We start from the raw sequence: 19466 nt of genomic DNA, 5'->3' as shown, positions 1-19466 counted from the left end.
CTGTTGCAAAGAAGACTGGCAAGATCCTAGTAAACTGCTCCAAGCAAATTGGACTTCCAGCTGTAAATGGCTGAATATGATCCAAAAATCTAAGCATAGTCAACTCGAGTGTTCCTCTGTGTTCTGTACTTCAGAAAGACTACTGTCTATCTCAGCACATCCTTCAGAGACAATCTCAATCATTAATCTTATGGCTATGATTGTTTGTGAGTCTGTCCTTGACATTGCTGATCACAGTTCCTATAAACCCTTGGGCCACACATTGGTGCATACATGTATTTCTTAGCAGGGACCAGTCTACAGTAATGTTTGTGTTATTGTTAGTGTTAGTGTGTGTAATACTACCACACTCTTTCCTAAATGTTGCTTGCTGGTGATATAAGACATTGTGTCCAACTTTTAAAGTTACTTTGGTAGGACACCGACAGGGATCAAACTCACAACCTACCAAGGTATACACTCAATTGGCATTCGTACCAGTAGTATACCTGCACTGATCCTAATTTATCAAGCAATGTGCATAAACCTAGTTAAGATTTTCCTTTTGTTATTCACATTAAGCTTGTTGATTGGTCTTTCTAAATGAATTGTTAATATGAAGTAGCTCTGTTCCCATGTATCTTGTAAATGAAGTATCATAATAACCCCCATGCAGATCCGTGTGCAAAATGACTTTTTTTTTAATTTTGCAGATCCCATATACTGTATCATTCTAACATAGATGTTTGTCAGATTTTGTTTTGCAATATGTTGTATTTAACAGTTTTGTATCCATATGTCCTGGTATAAATAGCTTGTCAGTCTACTATAAGAACAATTTCTTAAATGCAACCCTAGCAAGACCCAAGTCTGTGCATTCCATCTGAATAACCACCAGGCCAAACGACAGCTGAACATAGTCTGGAATGGTAAGAAACTAGCCAACGAAAAGTTCCCGGTTTACCTTGGAGTAACCATGGACAGAACTCTGTCTTATAGAGAGCATGTCAGGAAACTCAAGGAGAAGGTCGCTTCTAGGAACAACCTCCTCAACAACCTTACAACTCTAAACTGGGGAGCTGACGCAAACACCTTACGAGCTACAGCCTTGGCGTTATGTTATTCCACAGCAGAATACTGTTCTCCTGCCTGGGAAAGGTCATGCCATGCCAGTAAAGTGGATGCTGAGCTCAATACTTCCTGTCGCATCATAACAGGAGTGCTGAGGCCCACACCCCTGCCAGCACTGTACCGGCTAGCAGGTATCGCACCACCTCCCATCCGACGAGAAGCTGTCTCCAGAACTCAGAAACATGTACAAGAGCATGACTCCCGACACCCTCTACATCATGGCCATGACGTTAGAAGAAGACTTAAGTCCAGAAAGAGCTTCATGACCGTGCAGAGTCTGAACCCTAAGGAGGCTGACAAGTACAGAGTTGATCGCTGGAAAGCTTCTGACACTCTTCTACCAAGTGAAGCTCTCCAGACTCCTTGTGAGTCCCTTCCTCGTGGCACTCACCTACCCAGAAGGGAATGGGTGGACCTGAACAGAGCCAGGTGCGGAGTAGGTAGGACCAGAGACAACCTACTGAAATGGGGACGGGTGAACTCAGCTGAGTGTCGTTGTGGTCCCCCTACCCAAACTATGGGACACATTACAAAGGACTGCGTATTAGGCCCCAACACCTCCAACCAGGACCTACTAGAAGCTAATGAGAGGGCCGTGGCCTGGCTGCAGCACTGCCACGGAACGATATGATGATGGTATCACATTTCTGGTGTCCTGATAACCCCCATGTTGAGCCTTTTTCATTCACTAGATATATGCGGCGATTTAATAAGGTACCTACTTAGTGACATTAGGGAGCAACAATAAAAATGTGTGTCAAATCAGTATAATTCTTTTCAAGTATCCTTATATCCCCCATGCAGAGCCCCAATTAGTATTTCCAACCAATCAATTAAACAATTAAAGTATTTTTAAGTTATGCATGGTTTACGAGATGACATGAGCAGAATGTGTCAGAAATCTTGACTCTCAGCCGCTGTATTTTGCTTGAAACATGACTGAATACCCCCTTAGCAACGGCCTTAGCAACAGTTTTGCTAATAATTCTGAAAGAACTGACGTTATAAAACAGTATTCCTGCATCTATCAAACATTAAACATAACAAATTTCCTGCCTACACTTCTACTGAGATAACCAGAGCAAAATACATCGGAAAAGTTTGTTCTACGTAGCAGTTTTGTTGTGAAGTATGATCCAAAACCTCCTTAGCAACGGCCTTAGCAACGGCCTTAGCGACGATAGTGGCAATAGAATATGGCAGATGTGTCAACATTCACACATACATATCTCCGGATCCCATTGACGGATTTTGATGATTTAAAGGTTGATATGCAGGGTATGATTCGGACGGTAGGTCTAACTCATCAGGCAAGGCCCCGTAGGTAACACGATCAATTGTCTGATGTTGCAAAGTAAACAGTTCGTTTTTTGGTACAAAAAATGCTTAAAAATCGAACTTTTAAGACCCATAAATTTAGACAAAGGTAAAATTTTGGGAAAAAATGAACATTTTTGTATTTCCCATGAAAAGTTGTACCAGCCTACCAATTTTGATGGAAAAATATTGATGTTTAGTTTTTTGCCCCTCCCCCTTGGAAAATTGAATTTTTTCACCTGTGCAGAATACGTGTTCTACCTTTATGCTTAGCTAGCAAAAAAGTGATACCACAATTTGAGCATAAAAATCACGCTTGGTGATGGACCAAAGACCCCTCTACCACAAAATTAGGTCAAACCTTTTCTGTAAAGTGGGTGCAACGAAATCACATTTCTAGGCCTCTTTCAGGACTTGGCTCCTGTACTAATAGGAGAATGTGCAAAATTCATGACATGAGTTATGAGTTGTGACGGTGTATGGTGTGCCAGCCTTCTATGGGTCAAACATATGGGTCACACAAAATATTGGCAGTCTAACTCTTTTCTGTACCAATTAAGTCAACAGTGATGCAGGTTTGTGGAATGTGACCCTTGACCCAATGAAAGCCGGTGGACCGTACATCATCACAGCTATCCAGTACTTCAAAGGTGTAACACCGCTAGAGGCCATCCGCAAATTGTTTGATGTCATGTTTGGTGATGTCTGGGTCTGTAGTGGACAGAGTAACATGCAGTTCACAGTTATGATGGTAGGTGGTATGTTTATTGTAACCATCAAGAAATATATTACAGAAAAGTTTGTTCAGAGTGTTAGAATTGCCAACCCACCATTGCCCCAGAAGATACAAACATGTTCAAACATTTGACCCAACATAACCAGTGGAAATTATCATGAATGTCTGATCTGTCAGTCTGACAGGTTACTTTGAGGCTACAGTGTCTTAATTGTATGGATGACATCCATGTGTTTCACCTGTTTGTTTTTTAAAAAGTGGCCAGAGTTGCTTGCTAGAGGATCTGCTTCCCAGGGTATTAAACAAGAATGGCAATAAAAATATAGCTGAAATCATCAGGTGATCATCTCTTACAGTCTTATTAGAGGTGAACATAACACAAACCAAGCCTGGGAAAGAATGATCTGAGTGTTAAGTGTTTAGCAACACTTTTTTATTGCTGGATTATTTTTGTCCTCGTGCATAACTGTGTGCATATTGAACCTTCTCCAGAGGATGTCATCCATAAAATTAGGTCTGTGTGGCCTTACTTCTAACTAAATGACTCTGACATGAGTCGTCCATGATTTTTTTCCTACTTGCTTTCCCTTGTCATATGTGTGCCTCTCTTTCCCCTTCCAGACTTAAAATTAAATGATTATAGTTCATGAACACTTTTACTGCTATCTTCTTCAGGGGTTCAACTCCACAGAGGAGATCCTGGCAGCTAACAACTACCCGCACATCCGCCTGTTCACGGCAGGGTTGGTGGGTTCAGACACACCCCTCAGTAACCTGGACAGGGTGGAACAACCCTGGTCTGTGGCAAGTGCAGGTACTGGCAATATACTGTAATTCCTGATTTTTTTCAATGTACTTTTATGTTCACGGTTTTCACTGTGACGACTGTAAAGTGAACTTATCATAATTACAGATAACAAATAATTGCCTTGGTGAAGATAATAAATAATCTGTTCACTGTGAACATTTAGTTCCCAAGAACAAGTTAAATTTTCTCAGACAGTGAATGTTTGGTACCGAGGAGACAAAGTGAATTACAGTATGTTGCAACCTTAAATTTCATGAATCATGGAAATCAACAAGTAAACATGAAAGAATGTTGAATGTCACAGCTTCCACATGGACGCAATGATGATGTTCATTACTGCTTTTACTTCATTGTTATCACAGCCAGTGTAGGTGGCGGCATGTGGAACTACTTCTCGGCGCTGTGTTGGTTCTACGGGCGTGATCTGTACGACACACTTCAGTACCCCATCGGCTTGGTGGCCTCCAGTTTTGAGGGAACTCCCATAGAGTCCTGGTCCTCACCTGAAGTTCTGCAGAAGTGTAAGGTTAACGATACCCTGTCTAAAATGTGGGTTGGTGTGGATTTCTTACTTCGTCTCATCATTTGAATTCAAAATTGCCATTTCAAAGACCATAACATATGATTTATGTTTCTTTTGTTTGTCTTGTATTTTTGTATTTATTGTTTTTGTTTGTTTTGTATTTTTCAATGAACAATGCTGATAAGGTACTGTCTAATAATATATATATATATTTCAATAGAACTTTTAATTCGAAAGACATTAAAATGTAATTTAATGTTTTGGAGAAATGTGTAAAGGAGTCGACTATGTTTCCACCTGTTTCAGTGATAAACTGTCTGTGAACCATCTAAATAACATCCCTGGTGTGTCTGGTGACCACCAGGACTCTGTTTTGTGGAACGCCATGATTCACCCCATTCTCAATATGACCATCAAAGGAGCCATCTGGTATCAAGGTAAGGAAGAAGCTGCATATAACATCATCACTGAATCTTACTTACTGTCTCACTAGTTAAATCTAGGTAAACAATATTCAAACACAACACAACCTCTACAACTGGATAAATAATGGAGATTTACTTCATGACGTTTCGAGTGACATCCATCACTCTTCTTCAGCATCACTAGAACAATTCTATACAAGTACAGCTAACAAAAAAAACTGGTTGAACCACTAACTTCTAAGGATCCTATGCAAAAGTTACTCAAATGTAAATCATGTTAACATTGTTCCCTATGGTGAGACAATACCATAGGAAAAGTTATTGTCTCACTCATTCTCTCATTCTATTGGTAATACCTGGTTTTGACCACCTCTAACTGTTTCCTACAGGTGAGTCCAATACTGACCACCCAGACTCGTACCTGTGCCTGTTCCCTGCGATGATTGACAGCTGGAGAAGCAGCTGGTACCTGGGCACAGGTGGGCAGACTGACCCCACCTTCCCCTTCGGCTTCATGCAGGTAAAGGTGTCTTGTCTAGTCTCATCCCACTTGGTTTTACCTCATAGGATTTGTTATCTTAAGGAAAAGGAAGGACTTGTGGAAATATATTATTGCCATTCTGGAAATTGTGTGGTTATTACAAGGAACTGCTTTGCATTTATGGATCATAGATCTAAAAGTGTCTTTTATACCTGTACATCTTCTCTACACAGACATGAATTCTGTACCTATACCCTTGTTGGATATATAGCAACTAGTCGGACGATATTGACGACACGTCTGTCTTGTGAGACGATCAAACCAAACTCTTTTATTTTGAATCACATTACTGGTCGCGTTCTGACGGTTCTAGAACACCCTTCCCCGAACAGGTATAGATCACCCGCTCGAAGAAGGGTCGCAAGAACGCGACAGTTACAATAAACAAATACAATACATTACATTCCTCCCCAGGCTCTAGTTCTTCCTAGGTAAGCACCACAATACTCAATACCACAATACTCTCCAGACAAAATACATAACACATTGGACAGGAAATCCTGCAGCAGTACATTTCAAGTTCGTAGGCCTTGCAGCATGACAGTTCAGTGACATTACTGGAACAAGTCGAGGTCCTTTTACAGTTCGATCGGGTCACAGCAGAAGTTTGCGCCAGTGCTCATTCTCAAAAGTTCACGGTTGGTGACACGGGTAGCTCTGATTGACGCGGACAGCGCCCAGGGACGGGTCCTAGGTGTAAAATCCGAGTTGGGTCGGGCCATGAAGACTGCGGCATGGTCTACAGGAGACTCTGGTACACGCGGTCAGCGACGGACGGTGTCAGGTGGCGTGGAGTCGGGCTTTGTCGTCAGCGACAGCGAGCGGAGACGGCTGGACACATGGTAGACGTTGTCGGGTGATCAGGCAGTTGGCCGATGGTCTCCGGGCGAGTCGGGCGACACGGTAGCGGGCAGAGGTCCTTAGGATGGTGTTTCATCACGGGTCCGGCCGTTCGAAGGCGGCATAACCGCTGCCACCAATGTTGGAGGGAGGTCCAAAGACGGAAACACACAAGACAAACGTCACACTTGTAGCACGATCACATCAAGACTGCTTTTATTTTGAATCACATTACTGGTCGCGTTCTAACGGTTCTAGAACACCCTTCTCCGAACGGGGCCACCGCCCGTTCGAGCACGTCGAGTTGTTGTTGTTTACTACGAAGAAGGGCCGCCAGAACGCGACAGTTACAATAAACAAATACAATACATTACACCCTTATGTCTTATGCGTGGATGAGAATTACATTAGACTTTTGAGAAAGCCAACATTCATTAAACATGTGTGGGTTAGTTGCCCCTGAAAACTTTATTGGCTAGCGTTCCTTCATCAAAATAAATGCTCACAATAACCTGTACATTGACTTATTCATTCAACCATTAATTTGATATTTGATTTCAGATCTCAGGAAACGTTCCAGGCACAGACCTGGGTTACCCAGAGATCCGCTGGCACCAGACGGCAGACTATGGCTATGTGCCCAACCCTAAGATGGAGAAAGTCTTCATGGCCGTGGCCATGGACCTGTGGAGACCTGACTCACCATGGCTGACGTGAGTTCTATTATAAAATAGAGTATATGCAGTATAACAGTGTGCGTGCTTCAATCTGATGCACCAGGTATATGTAGAGTGCAATACGATCTAAAGGTGCAGGGTAAAGAGCAGTTTTGTGTTGCACATCAGTCTGAAGAGTAGAACAAGGCTCTCAGAAGTTGATGAAATGATTAATGTCCCACAAGGTGACAAAATTTAGAACGTCTTATAAAAAGAGAAAAAGAACTCACTGGGGTCCTCCGTGAATAGTTTCTGGAGTCATATGGTTACACAGAACAAGTCACAAAGGACTTTCCCTGGCCTTAGTACTGAAGGACCTTCCCTGTCCTAAGTGCTGAAGTGCATTCCCTGTCCTTAGTGCTGAAGGCCCTTCCCTGCCCTTAGTGCTGAAGGACCTTCCCTGTCCTTAGTGCTGAAGGACCTTCCCTGTACTTAGTTCTGAAGGACCTTCCCTGTCCTTAGTGCTGAAGGACCTTCCCTGTCCTTACTGCTGAAGGACCTGTCCTTAGTGCTGAAGGACCTTCCCTGTTTCTGAAGGACCTTCCCTGTCCTTAGTGCTGAAGGACCTTCCCTGTCCTTAGTGCTGAAGGACCTTCCCTGTCCTTAGTGCTGAAGGACCTTCCCTGTCCTTAGTGCTGAATGACCTTCCCTGTGCTTAGTGCTGAAGGACCTTCCCTGTCCTTATTGCTGAAGGACCTTCCCTGTCCTTAGTGCTGGAGGACCTTCCCTGTCCTTAGTGCTGAAGGACCTTCCCTGTCCTTAGTGCTGAAGGACCTTCCCTGTCCCTAGTGCTGAAGGACCTTCCCTGTCCTTAGTGCTGAAGGACCTTCCCTGTCCCTAGTGCTGAAGGACCTTCCCTGTCCCTAGTGCTGAAGGACCTTCTCTGTCCTTAGTGCCGAAGGACCTTCCCTGTCCTTAGTGCCGAAGGACCTTCCCTGTCCTTAGTGCTGAAGGACCTTCCCTGTCCTTAGTGCTGAAGGACCTTCCCTGTTACTATTTTCTTCATGTTCAGAAAGTTTGAATCAGTGCCTTCCACCTAACCTCCTCTTCTTCCTCTCTTTGCGTTCTCCCTAGTGTCCATCCCCAGGATAAACAGGACATGGGCACCAGACTGTCCCTGGCAGCCAGGGCTGTGGCATACGGAGACAAGACCATCAGGTTCCAGGGACCGTTCCCCTCCAGTCTGGAACTGGGAACCAACACTATTATTGTCAAATATGGAGAAGAGGCAGGACACATAGAGGTCAGGTCAACTGGTGGGTTTGAGGTCAGTATTAGGGATGAATTCTTTTTCAACCTTAATCCAGGTGACAAGTGTAAATTGCTCAGATGATGATAAAAGCATGGAACTCAACACAAATAAACATACAAGGTAAGAAATGATTTCGTGGAGGAGCCATTGCTGTCATTTACTGTTGAAAAATTGGAATTTCAATGCATCAGATTTTTTAACTGTATCAGACATCACATCTTTTATCAAAATCAAGTTTTGGCCATTGTAAATATCATTTAGTCATATTTTGTCAATAATTTGTGAATTGAAAAATGGGTGATATTTCATTTACAGCTAGATGTCATAGCTGATCAAACAAAGTACTCTCAAGTAGTATAATTCTCTAGTATTTGAGGTAGATGAAGAGGCACGGTGTTTATTTATTTATATGTTAAATTATGTGTTAATAACTAGCATCATGTTCTGTCCTTGGTGCTGAAAGTTGTGTTTCACTACCCCTCAAGAGCCAGACTACCTCTGTACATGTATGTCTGTACATGTCTGTACATGTATGTCTGTACATGTAAGTCTGTACATGCATGTAGCATTCACCATATCTGTTCCACCTGTCTGTTGTTCCAGGTGTGTTGCTCATCTGTGAAGAACACCTGCGATGCAGCCACGGCCACCTGGGTGGAGGCTCCGATGGTACATGCCATCCGTCCAAACGGCACCGACAGTGTCACGGTTTCCACCGACAACTGTCACAAGATTGTCACAGCTGTTCGCTATGCGTGGAGGGAAACCCCCTGTAGTTTTAAGCAGTGTGCTGTGTATGGGATGGGTTCTATGCAGGTTCCCCTTCCTGCTCCACCATTCATCATGTACATGAGGGTTCCACATGGTTAACATGACAAGAGCACAAGCAGGCTGTTGAAATTTGTTCATTTTTATGACATCAAGCCCATTTCAGTTTGCAAAAAGATTTGAATAGCACCATAAAATCAGACTGGAGTACAATCTTCTTAGCTTTTTAGGTATGGGCAGGGTAGCGACTGTTGGAAGTGGACTAAAGCTAACAATACTGGACTCCAGACTACCACAAAATCGTTTGCTCATTCAGATTAGTAATACATGTACTCTTTTTATTTGTCAGTGCACCAGAGGACCCTGCTGCATATAATCTATCTCAGATGTTTTCCCTTACAATTGTTTCTGATGAGAAAGCCAAGTAAGGCACTTGCTGTAATGTGTCTATGATGGCTGTTTCTTCATTGGTAAAGTTAAGTACCACTTTTCCATGACAAACAAATTTCCACAGAGCCATGTTGTAAGCAGATAGACTTGTTGATGACAGCTATGTGTCCTTCTTGCCATTCATTGTGTCTGTATTAGTTCAATCATAGCTGCCGAATTGAACATCATATGACAAATGTGATATGTTTGGAAATTATTTGATTTTTTTCATGTTTTTTTCTGGAGACTTTTGTAAAATAAAATAAAAAAACAATTATTACATTAACTGAAGGTAATGCTGACTGTACATGTATCAGGTAGAATCCAGCCAATATTTACATACGATTGATGTCGGATGCTGCTAATGTCAGATTCATGGAAGATTTGGTGCAATATTATTCTATAGTTTGTATTACAGTATACCTGTTAATCCCAAGTTGATGATGAAGAAAACAATCATGTGCAATAAATATCTGTAAAGATATGAGTGTGCCTTTCTTTCATAGCAGCCTACTATAGTGAAAGCAGATATAAGAAAAAGCGAGCAGGTGAATTTGTGATACAAGAGCCAGGCGTTAGTGAGAGTAAAAGTGATTGAGTAAAAGTGAACGATAACCAAAGGTATTATATAAATTCGTATACAATGTCTATAATGTTATATATTACATAACAGCGGATTCCTTAAGACGTTCAGAAAGTGTCTTTAATATAAATAATGGTAATGTACTTTTATAATAGGACGTCGTGTCAAAGTAGCAGTCTCGCAATCTTTTATTACAGAGTAATATCTTTTGTATATAAATATGTCATCTTTTACGCGAAACAAAAAGGGGTCTCTCATTGGAAATGGTGTTCAGTATCCGTATTGCTTTCTTATACGCGACGTGGTGACTGAAACACGGTATAAGTATGACCACTTCAGGAGAGGAGCAAATAAATAAAAGTTGAACTTCCACATATTTGACACTACAGTCATACATAAAACAGATGTAAGTGCTGTGTTTTCATAAAACTTTTATTTCATTTGTTTGTGAGTTTTCATTGACGCGCTATACTTGTACATGAACTGGTGGTATTTCTCACATGTACTGTTCCATACACGCTTCCGCAAACTCGATGTCACCCTCTGCGTTGATCTCTCGCTCCGCCCAGGACGGCGAGGACATCTCCCAAGGGTAGCCCAACAGCCTGGTCACCACCGTCTCCAGGTTAGACACTTCTTTGGCCTCCATTTTCACCAGTTTGTTGGCGTCCGGCATGTACTTCAGCACTGATCGCACCTAAAAACAATGACAACGCTGCAAGGCATTCAGGACAATCTTGCTTGTGAGCTGTCTATAATCTTCAAGCAGAGGTTAGACTCTGGCTGTTTTTTAAACGTTTTAGTCGTATTTATATCTGGCTTTCTATTTTGTCATTTTTCTTGAAGCAGAGGTTAGGCTCCGGCTGTTTTTTAAACGTTTTTTTAGTCGTTTTTATCGGGCTTTCTATTTTGTCATTTTTTTCTTGAAGTACGCCAGCCAGTTTTGACACAGCAAGATACAGTACAAAATGTAAAGCCCGATAAAATGACTAAAAACGTTTAAAAAACAGCCGGAGCCTAACCTCTGCTTGGAGAGTAAGCTATTTATAGGCTAAGGAGAATCTTTGCCTTGACTCTGCAGTCATATCTGTCAGCTAGGTAGTAAAGACAAACGCCATTAAATTGACAACCACCTTAGAATATGTGTACATTACAGAAGCATCGTATTATCATCTTGACTTTGTGTAGGGCCGAGACATCTTTGAAGCGTACCTATTTTTGTATGATGACCCTCGTCAAGTTTCAAGAATTGGCGCTCACATTTTTTTATGTGCTTTAAGACAAACGATGACGATGTGACACTGCACGCACGTTAGTAACTTATTTTAACAGTGCCACATACTAAGTACAGACAGAATATAAAGGTAGTCTTTAACCTCCTCGACCGAAGTCAGCAACACATTTTTACACCTGGTTGAAGCAAGGAAGGTCGTGTAAATTTAAGGTGCAATTTTCAAGGCCACAACGTAGGGTGCACACCGAGTATCGAACTAGACACCACTAGGTTCTGAGCTTAACACTACTAGCTACGCGACACACAACGACACCCTGGAGCTCATATTCTTCTTGTCGGTGCCATTCCTAACACTCGTTATTTCTATCCACAATCATTTACGTACCAGAAGTTCACGAAGTTGTCCTCTGCACCCTTTGGCGAGCTGTTTCAGCCGTTTGTCGGTGATAACTGGAGCTATAGCAACCTCGGCAAGTTTCGGAAACCTTCGTATCAGCTCGACTTCTTTTGACGAGACCATGGGCTGCCCCCGGGACTGGAAGAAGAGGAACGTTTCTAAGCTATCGGTGTACTTTTCGGCGACTGTCTGGAGAACGTCAATCATGGCTATCTCCCTGCACAGCTTTCCTTGACTGACGCAAAGCGTCTTCAGCCGAATGTCGTCTCGAAGGAAAGACTCGAACTCGGACTTCCTCAGCACTAGTCTCTGCTGGCCGTGTCGGAAGAACAGCTCTACACACAGACTGGGGAACTTCTGCGCGACCCTCTCCCATGTCGGGAGACTGAAAGGGTTGAAGTCTGTGTAGGCCACCATGGTGAGTTGGTGCAGCGGGATTCCGGAGTGGTTTGCCAGGGCGTGCCATAAAGTGTCTTGTACGTCGACGTTGGCGAGCTTCAAGACCCGGAGGGTGCTCATGTTGCTGAGTGCGGCGGGGATCAAGCCATGGACATCCCCCATGTACAGGACGATACGGAAGGGCTGGTGTCGCTTGTGGTTCATCTCTAGTTTCTCCAGGTTGGTCATGGTGGGGATGGTGCGGAGCAGGAGCTCCCAGTGCCAGTCGGGTAAACACTGTACAGACAGCCGACGGAGACCTGGTAGACTTGAGGAAATCTTCTTCAGGAAATTCTGTACGGGATCCGTGCAGTCTTGGTGTGCGCAGTATCCCATGTACACGTGTGGCGGGTTGAACTGAGGTACAAAGTCTATCTGTAGACTTCTCAGGCGACCTCCCTCAAACAGGCGCTCCATCACCTCGTACTGCTGTCGTCTGCAGGCAGCGCCGCGGAACCTTGGGTCGCGCAGGCGGGAACACACCAGGTTGAGCACCAGCTTGGCGTTCCGGACGTACCGCCCCATCCTCTCCACGAACCACTCATACTGCTCACATTTCCCGTTGTACTCGATGGAGCAGAAGGCAGAGAAGTCGAAGAGAATTTCCCTGTCCTCCCACACTCCGGTGGAGTACACGACTCTGTACCACTGTCGGGAAATCTGGGCACATACACCAAGTTCGTTCTGAAATCAAGAATACTGTGTCAAACAACATATTAAAATCTCCTAGGTAGTTTGAAAATGGGTTGTTGCACCGAAGGGCGGTTATCTCGGCTATGTAGATACAAAAAATATCAATCGGCATATTCGTACTGTAGTAAAAGTAAGCTGACCGTGATTATCATTTATTGCAGAGGTAATAATGATGTAATCCATAATCATGATTGTGTACTGTTAGAAGACAGACGCTATAAAGTATAACATTAACGTTACGTCAGTAGTGAGAAAGACAGAAATATGGCATGTCTTGTGGTATGTACCCGTACCTGGGGTATCCATTTGAGGACTTCAACAAGGATGGTGTCAGGCAAATGATTCCAACGAGCTTTCTTGGACGGCGTCCATTCAACAGGCGACTTCCTTTTACGAGACGAGTCTCCTCTCCTTAGAAACTGTTGAGCGCTGAGTGGCGAAGAGCTGACTTTTACTCTGTAGCAGCGTCGGCATGGACTGGGCATCGGAGGCGGGCAAGAAGCCATTGTAAACTGAACAGCTCATTCACTTCTGTCTGTATCAAAGTCTTCTTGCCTGGCGGCGTTCTACCCGGACTTGGAGGGCATTTCAGGTTGCTATTCAGCGGTTGACAGAAAGAACATAACAGTTCCAAGGAACGCGTTCGCCTCCACCATGGATACTGGAACTTGTGACGTCATAATTTTTTGTGTTAAAGTAAAGTAAACATACCACGCAGTATGATATGCGTTTATGCTTATGGATTACATTCAAATCTCACCTACACCACGAACTAGTTTTAATCTAAGCACTTCTGTTCATGAAAATGCGTTTTATGTGGGGCATGCCCATTTTCTGATTCATTCGATAAAGTGAGCTACAAGAATCACATCTCAACAGACAAAAACGCCACAATGTTGAGCAACTGCTTTTAATATTGCATTCACCCAAACTCGCACTGCGCTCTACTCAATGTATTTCCCTGTTTCCATATATCCACAAAACGGCAGGAACATTCGGACAGTACCTCTTGTCAAAGGTTTCCCCAAAAATCAGTAATTCAAAGGTCGATTTTAAAGAACTTTCAGAACGATTTTTTCCCTCTTGGCTTTGACATCCTCCCGTTCTTGCAGTTCTGTCTATAGCAGCTCAATATCAAACAGTCACATTCACATCAGCATAGTCGAATGGTGTGGAACCATTGACAGGAATGTACAACAATCACGTTTTCATCGGAAAACTGCAGCAACTTGAAGCGGTAATGTACACTTTGTTACAGAACATCTTTCAAATAACAGGTAACTTCAGTCCATAAGTACATGTCATGTAAAAAGCTGTCGAATAAAAACAATTCATTCACAAAAACTTGGTCATTTAGAATCACTTTGCAAAATGTTATGACAGTCGTAATAAAAAGCAGCGTTACTATTGGCCTTGGCTTCAGTCACAAATATCAGGTGCTGAGCTCTAAATACAAGACACATTGATTTATTTCATTTTTGGCTAATATAATTTTTTTACTACATTTCTAAAGAGCAGTTTAAACTGAAATGTTATAACATTGCTCATAATTTTCTGTTTGTAAGAGTAAAGCGTTCCTCTTTAATTTGTTATGCAACGTAAGAACGGTAAAAAACTGAGCCACGTTATATTCAAATGAACTATTTTCCTACTGTAACCCTTGAACTAAGATTTTCTCATCACATAAAATGCTTGTTGAAGAGTACAGAGAGTTTAGCAAAACCAGGATAACTTTGAATGGTATACAAAATACTGGCCTACATACTACTAATACACACCTTTCGAAACTGAACAATATAACAATCCATTTTTCATTGGGCAAAAGGCTTTGTAAGCAAGTATACAGTATCATTCATAAAATTGCATAAATCTAAATATAATTCTTTACAAGCAGCTGTTACATCTTACAAGTATTTGCATAACTCAGATAGAAACTGCTGGTATTGTTACACAGAACTGGTATAGCAACACGTCATGTAGAGTGAGAAGGGAGGAATTGTTTGAAGCCAATGTATCGTCTTTGGTACTGGGGTATGTAGAGTTTTCATAGTATTACAGAAACTCATAGCTCACAATATTGTCCACTAGAGGATTGCTGTAATTAAAGCTTGCTTCATACAAGAGAAGTAGAATAATATGATAGTCTCTACCAGACTCCGGATCGCTGGAAAAATCGCAGAAATGGAACATATAGAGGAGTAAGCCATGGATCGTGTGCTGTTCCCTGGCCGGTTATATTCCTCTGGCCGGCTTACTCCTCTATTTGTTCCATTTCTACGATTTTTCCAGCGATCCGGAGTCTGGTAGAGACTAATAATATGAGGTCAAACTTGCCTGAATATAGCTTTCTCATGTCAAACGTCCCTCATGGTACCCACTCTTTCACTACTATTACAAGCAGATGTTTAAAACTAATTCCACAACTTTAAGCAATTTGTAACATTTCTACTTGCGGTTTGTACAGTACGATTGTTCTTCTGGGCTTCTTGCGTAGAGCAGACTTTCAAACAAACTATGGTAACATACAAATACCTGAAAAATAAAAATGGAAACATTCTTCCACATTTCATAAAACAAGACAAGTAAAACATTTATTGACAATAAAGACTTATGCAGATATGTTTGGTACTGCCCAGGGCTCTAGCCAGCTCGACATTTTTTCCGTCAGCCAATTCCCATTGTCGCGAAAACACTATTCCAGGAGTTAGAGAGACTGAACTGAGACCTTGGGTTTTAATGAGATCATCGTATGCGAAAGGGTGCCGACACACATTGTCAACAATCATAACAATAGCAAAACAAACAGTGTGTTGCTTTTACGGCCGTGGACAGCGTCCCCAAGCCGCCTGTAGCTTCCACCAAGGAGCTTTTATCAGATTTTGACGGATTGGTTTTAAAATTTTTCCGTCACACGCAGCAAACTTCCGTCAATTGACGGAAAAACGGACGCTGGCTAGAGCCATGGTACTGCCCCACTTTTTCAACCTCCTTGCACTATGTTAAGGTTAACATGAGCTTGTGGGTAGATTTATGTATCGGTAGATCCCAAATAGTTTTGATAAGCCAGTAAAGATTTGTACATATTCAAATGATGCTCAGTCAGCCAGTCAGCCTAGAAAAAGGAATCATAACCAACACTCTCCTGTAAGTACCAGCTTCTATATATACCATATAATGTACATGTAGAGTCACTGTATACAGAAGAAAACTAGCTCAAGTAAAACAACCTTGGCTCTTCTTTTTTTCTGTGACATTATACTTTCAACCATTTTTGTCATGTAAAACACTTGGTACAAACGTTGAAACTCGTACATTCCTCCTTCCTACAAACCCCTCAGAAAATTCCTTTTTTGAAAATATGACAACCACAACTCAGTAACAGCAACCGGAATCGTTCTGCTATGGCACAAACAAGCAGATCACCCGTAAACTTCTCTACTCTGAGCTACATCAGCCCACATCAACAAATATACAAAGTGGTCTGACTTATGTACAACGTTGTGCTTCTACTTTCAGCACTATATAGCAGCTACAGTAGTTCAGTCCAAACGAACATCTAAGGGAACAAATTGTACAAAACGATTTCAGTGTAGAACATGTCAGAGCAAAATAAAAAATGAGTTTGTTTTCTAGTTTTTTAGCTGTAAGTCTCTTGGTTCTCACATTTTACCCTTGTGTGGATGACATCAAAGGACATGAATTCAAGCAATGGATTGCTATTGAAATTAGGATGACATACGAGCACTGTACATTACATGTAATAACAAGCTGAATGCATTTACTAATAGCAGAGTGTGCCCCGTCCAACAATAGGTAAGAGGTAAGACTGCATTGCTTGATTGTACTTGTAGACAGTAGTGATTTCAACTTGTGAGGTACAGATACTGCAGCTGGACCCTACTCCAAACTTTCTTTAAGTACAAACCAGATATCATAACATACATCAAACCTTTCTTGTGCTACAGTGACTGCTGATCTTTTTTGTAGTACAGCAAAATCTAAGTGTACAACCACAAACCAGTGATTCAACGCTGTATCCAACTCTGAAAACAATCTCTAAAATACATTCTGTAACATCAACATGTAGTTGCCATCTAACAACTTGGAGTAACCCGTTCTCAAGTGGACTAGTCTGAAGTTGGGTGGGTCATCTGTTGGAGTGGTCCACTTTGTTTTTAGAACAGGGGTGGTCAGGGTGTTGTAGTTTATGAGTAGATGGTGATGACCTCCCGTCCGCCTCCCCGTACCATCAGCACACGTTCCAGTCCCTCTGTTAGAACCTCCAAGAATTCCATGTCTGGCATATATGGTTAAGGACATGCTGGATCAAAGTACTAGTGTACTAGTGAGAAGGGGTGAATCACAACCAACGATCCATGTATATGTGCATACATAGTTACAAGCTACATTTCATTTCTTCTTTTTGTTCTTTTCACAAACTACAATTAGATAATCAATGTACAAAATGTACAAGTCATGTACTAAGAGGAATGACTGTTTCAATATCATTATAATTATAATCTCAGTATTTTCAATCTGTGGATAAAAACAGGAGATATAGTATTGTACTTCCAGACATTTTGAGTGACATCCATCACTTTTCTTTAGTGTCACTAGAATGAATTGGTAGAAACAATTTTACACAAGTGTACATCTAACTAGAAAAAAGAAACGGTTGTACATGTTAGGATCATGCATATGTAAATCTTGTTAAGAAAGGTTCCTATGGTAAGACAACACCATAGGAAAAAGCAACTGTGCTTTGTGAAGCTCTCCCATGTACTAGAGAGTTCTACACGAAGTCCTTCTTTCCAGTAAACATCTCAGCGCAACGTTCATCTAGGAGGAATTGTTCTGGTACTGCCTTCACTTCAACCTGTAGAGAGCTACTCAAAGTGCATTTGACAAGATATCTTCGGATTCTCCTGCCGATTTTTCGACAGATGAGCAGGCAAACAGGCACTTGCCGGTCGGTTTGGCAACCTGTTTGCTTGACTTTTTATGGTGAAGGAGGGGTTTGCAATTCCTTCTCCACCCTCTATTCTACTGGCGCACAATGTCTCACAGGGACAAGAACTGCATGCCACGTGTAAAACGGCCCCAGCAGATGCAGGTTTGTTATTTGGAGTTTCCGTCTCCTAGGAGGACTTCCGACCAAGAATGTAAGGGGTTCCTCCTACCCCTGACTTGTGTAAGCAGATGCGTCATGCCCGAACATGCCCCTAAGGCTTGCCACTGCCACTGAAGATATCTACCGATATGTTACAAAAGGATACAGTTCTCATCGCCAGCCTTCATCTTGGGTGGGCCCGGCAGGTTGATCAGTACCAGCTTGGCTCCGTGGGACTTCTGTACTATCACTTCATTCAGCTTCACTGCTGTGTGCATCCGCCGGACATTACGCTCATCTCTGCAAGCACAAGTATCATCAATCATTAGCTACATGGAAGACATCACTTTTTGTTCCATAACGGACAAGCTCAGACATTGGATCAGGCAGAAAGGTAGCGTCATATGGTGTGCAAATGATGGTATGCAGAGCTAAGGAAGACATGGTTAATATAACGGTTTGCATCAGCCTTATGCTTGCAAAGGTACCTATAACTTCTTTTGCACCAACTTTGTATTGACTATGAAGTCAAGCTGCAAATAATAGGTTAAGGAAACCCTGTGGAAAAATATCAATAAGCTTTGCCCTGGGAATGTGATTTTGATTACATTTGTACGACTTTCATGACAAGGTCAATAAAAGTGATACTCCAAACAGGAACATCATAACACTTTTTAATACTGTATGATAAGGTTCTCTATTCACAATTACATTTGTTATAGGAGCCGATGTTTCTGCTACTGTCTGTCACCTTACTCAGGGCAATACTGGGACCGCGTGGTACAGTGGTATTATGTTCGCCTCGTGACCGAGAGGTTGCGGGATCGAATCCGCCTGCCGTGCTGCCGATCTTGTGCCCCTGGGAAAGGCACTTTACACGAACTTTCCTCACTTTACTCAAGTGAAAATGAGCCGTCCCTCGGATAGGACGTTAAATGGAGGTCCCGTGTCTTGGGAGAGCCACACCCCAGGCACGTTAAAGAACCCGCCACATGTGCGATGGTGCGGTGTGAGCGGTTCAAAACCTACAGTACCTTGGCCGCACCTGGGGCAATTACTGTCGTATTGAGGTCACCTGAGTGGCGCCGAATGGCAGCTCGCTCCAGACACTTGCGACAGTCGTATTGAGGTCACCCGAGTGGCGCCGAATGGCAGCTCGCTCCAGACCCTTGCAATATAGCCCCGCCTATTGTAAGCTCCTCGCAATTCAGCCCCTGGCTGCAAAGAGTGAGTAGTCGGCCCACCCAATAACAATAACAATAACACCAATAACAATACTGATTGGTTCTACTTGCACTGCAAGTTAGGTGCTGCTGTTGCAAATATGGCTCCAAAGTGTTGCAAATATGGCTCCAAAAATAAAGTATTGTAAAATTATATATATTATACTGCAATTCACTTTGTCTTCTCGGTACCAAACTTTCACAGTCTGAGAAAATTTAACTTGTTCTCGGAACTAAATGTTCACTGTCGCGGCAAGTGCACATGAAAAAAGGCTGTGAATTATTTGTTATCTGTAATGATAAGTTCACATTAGTCGTCACCG

General features: G+C 42.4%; 3 protein-coding genes across 12 annotated transcripts in view; 1 reads left to right on the top strand and 2 right to left on the bottom strand.

Annotated features, from left to right (window-relative positions):
* LOC118417803 (sialate O-acetylesterase-like) overlaps positions 1-9949 on the top strand; it is a 16463-nt gene extending 6514 nt beyond the window's left edge. For 3 of the 4 annotated variants that reach the window (XM_035823535.1, XM_035823534.1, XM_035823537.1), the window contains 7 exons: positions 3839-3977; positions 4334-4520; positions 4801-4931; positions 5309-5439; positions 6862-7013; positions 8091-8283; positions 8872-9949. In XM_035823535.1, the coding sequence (XP_035679428.1) occupies positions 3839-3977; positions 4334-4520; positions 4801-4931; positions 5309-5439; positions 6862-7013; positions 8091-8283; positions 8872-9138 (1200 nt within the window). In that variant the 3' untranslated portion in view covers positions 9139-9949. Of the gene's footprint in view, positions 1-2987; positions 3179-3838; positions 3978-4333; positions 4521-4800; positions 4932-5308; positions 5440-6861; positions 7014-8090; positions 8284-8871 lie in introns of all 4 variants that reach the window. The other variant, XM_035823536.1, reaches the window with a different exon arrangement.
* A 510-nt stretch (positions 9950-10459) lies between these two features.
* On the bottom strand, positions 10460-15077 carry LOC118417805. The gene is made up of 3 exons (XM_035823538.1): positions 13104-15077; positions 11668-12801; positions 10460-10745 (listed from the first exon to the last, which is right to left on the bottom strand). The coding sequence occupies exons 1-3, from the start codon at positions 13314-13316 to the stop codon at positions 10545-10547; spliced, it is 1548 nt and encodes a 515-aa protein (XP_035679431.1). The 5' UTR covers positions 13317-15077; the 3' UTR covers positions 10460-10544.
* Positions 15078-16078: 1001 nt separating this feature from the next.
* Positions 16079-19466, bottom strand: part of LOC118417801 (solute carrier family 12 member 4-like) — a 63975-nt gene continuing 60587 nt past the window's right edge. For all 7 annotated transcript variants that reach the window (XM_035823525.1, XM_035823526.1, XM_035823527.1 and 4 more), the window contains 2 exons: positions 18087-18220; positions 16079-17107 (listed from right to left, as the gene is read on the bottom strand). In XM_035823525.1, the coding sequence (XP_035679418.1) occupies positions 17016-17107; positions 18087-18220 (226 nt within the window). In that variant the 3' untranslated portion in view covers positions 16079-17015. The remainder of the gene's footprint in view (positions 17108-18086; positions 18221-19466) is intronic.

The sequence above is a fragment of the Branchiostoma floridae genome, chromosome 6 (genome assembly GCF_000003815.2).
Source record: "Branchiostoma floridae strain S238N-H82 chromosome 6, Bfl_VNyyK, whole genome shotgun sequence".
NCBI classification, from domain to species: domain Eukaryota; kingdom Metazoa; phylum Chordata; class Leptocardii; order Amphioxiformes; family Branchiostomatidae; genus Branchiostoma; species Branchiostoma floridae.
The sequence above is the reverse complement of the archived record's forward strand: the minus strand, read 5'-3'. Positions and strand labels throughout refer to the sequence as shown.

Coding starts and splice junctions, on each gene's coding strand:
- LOC118417805 (XM_035823538.1), bottom strand. CDS start 13,316: ATGGCTTCTTGCCCGCCTCCGATGCCCAGTCCATGCCGACGCTGCTAC. Junction 12,802..13,103: donor TCCTCAAATGGATACCCCAG/GTACGGGTACAT, acceptor TCTTGATTTCAG/AACGAACTTGGTGTATGTGC. Junction 10,746..11,667: donor GACAACTTCGTGAACTTCTG/GTACGTAAATGA, acceptor CATTGTTTTTAG/GTGCGATCAGTGCTGAAGTA.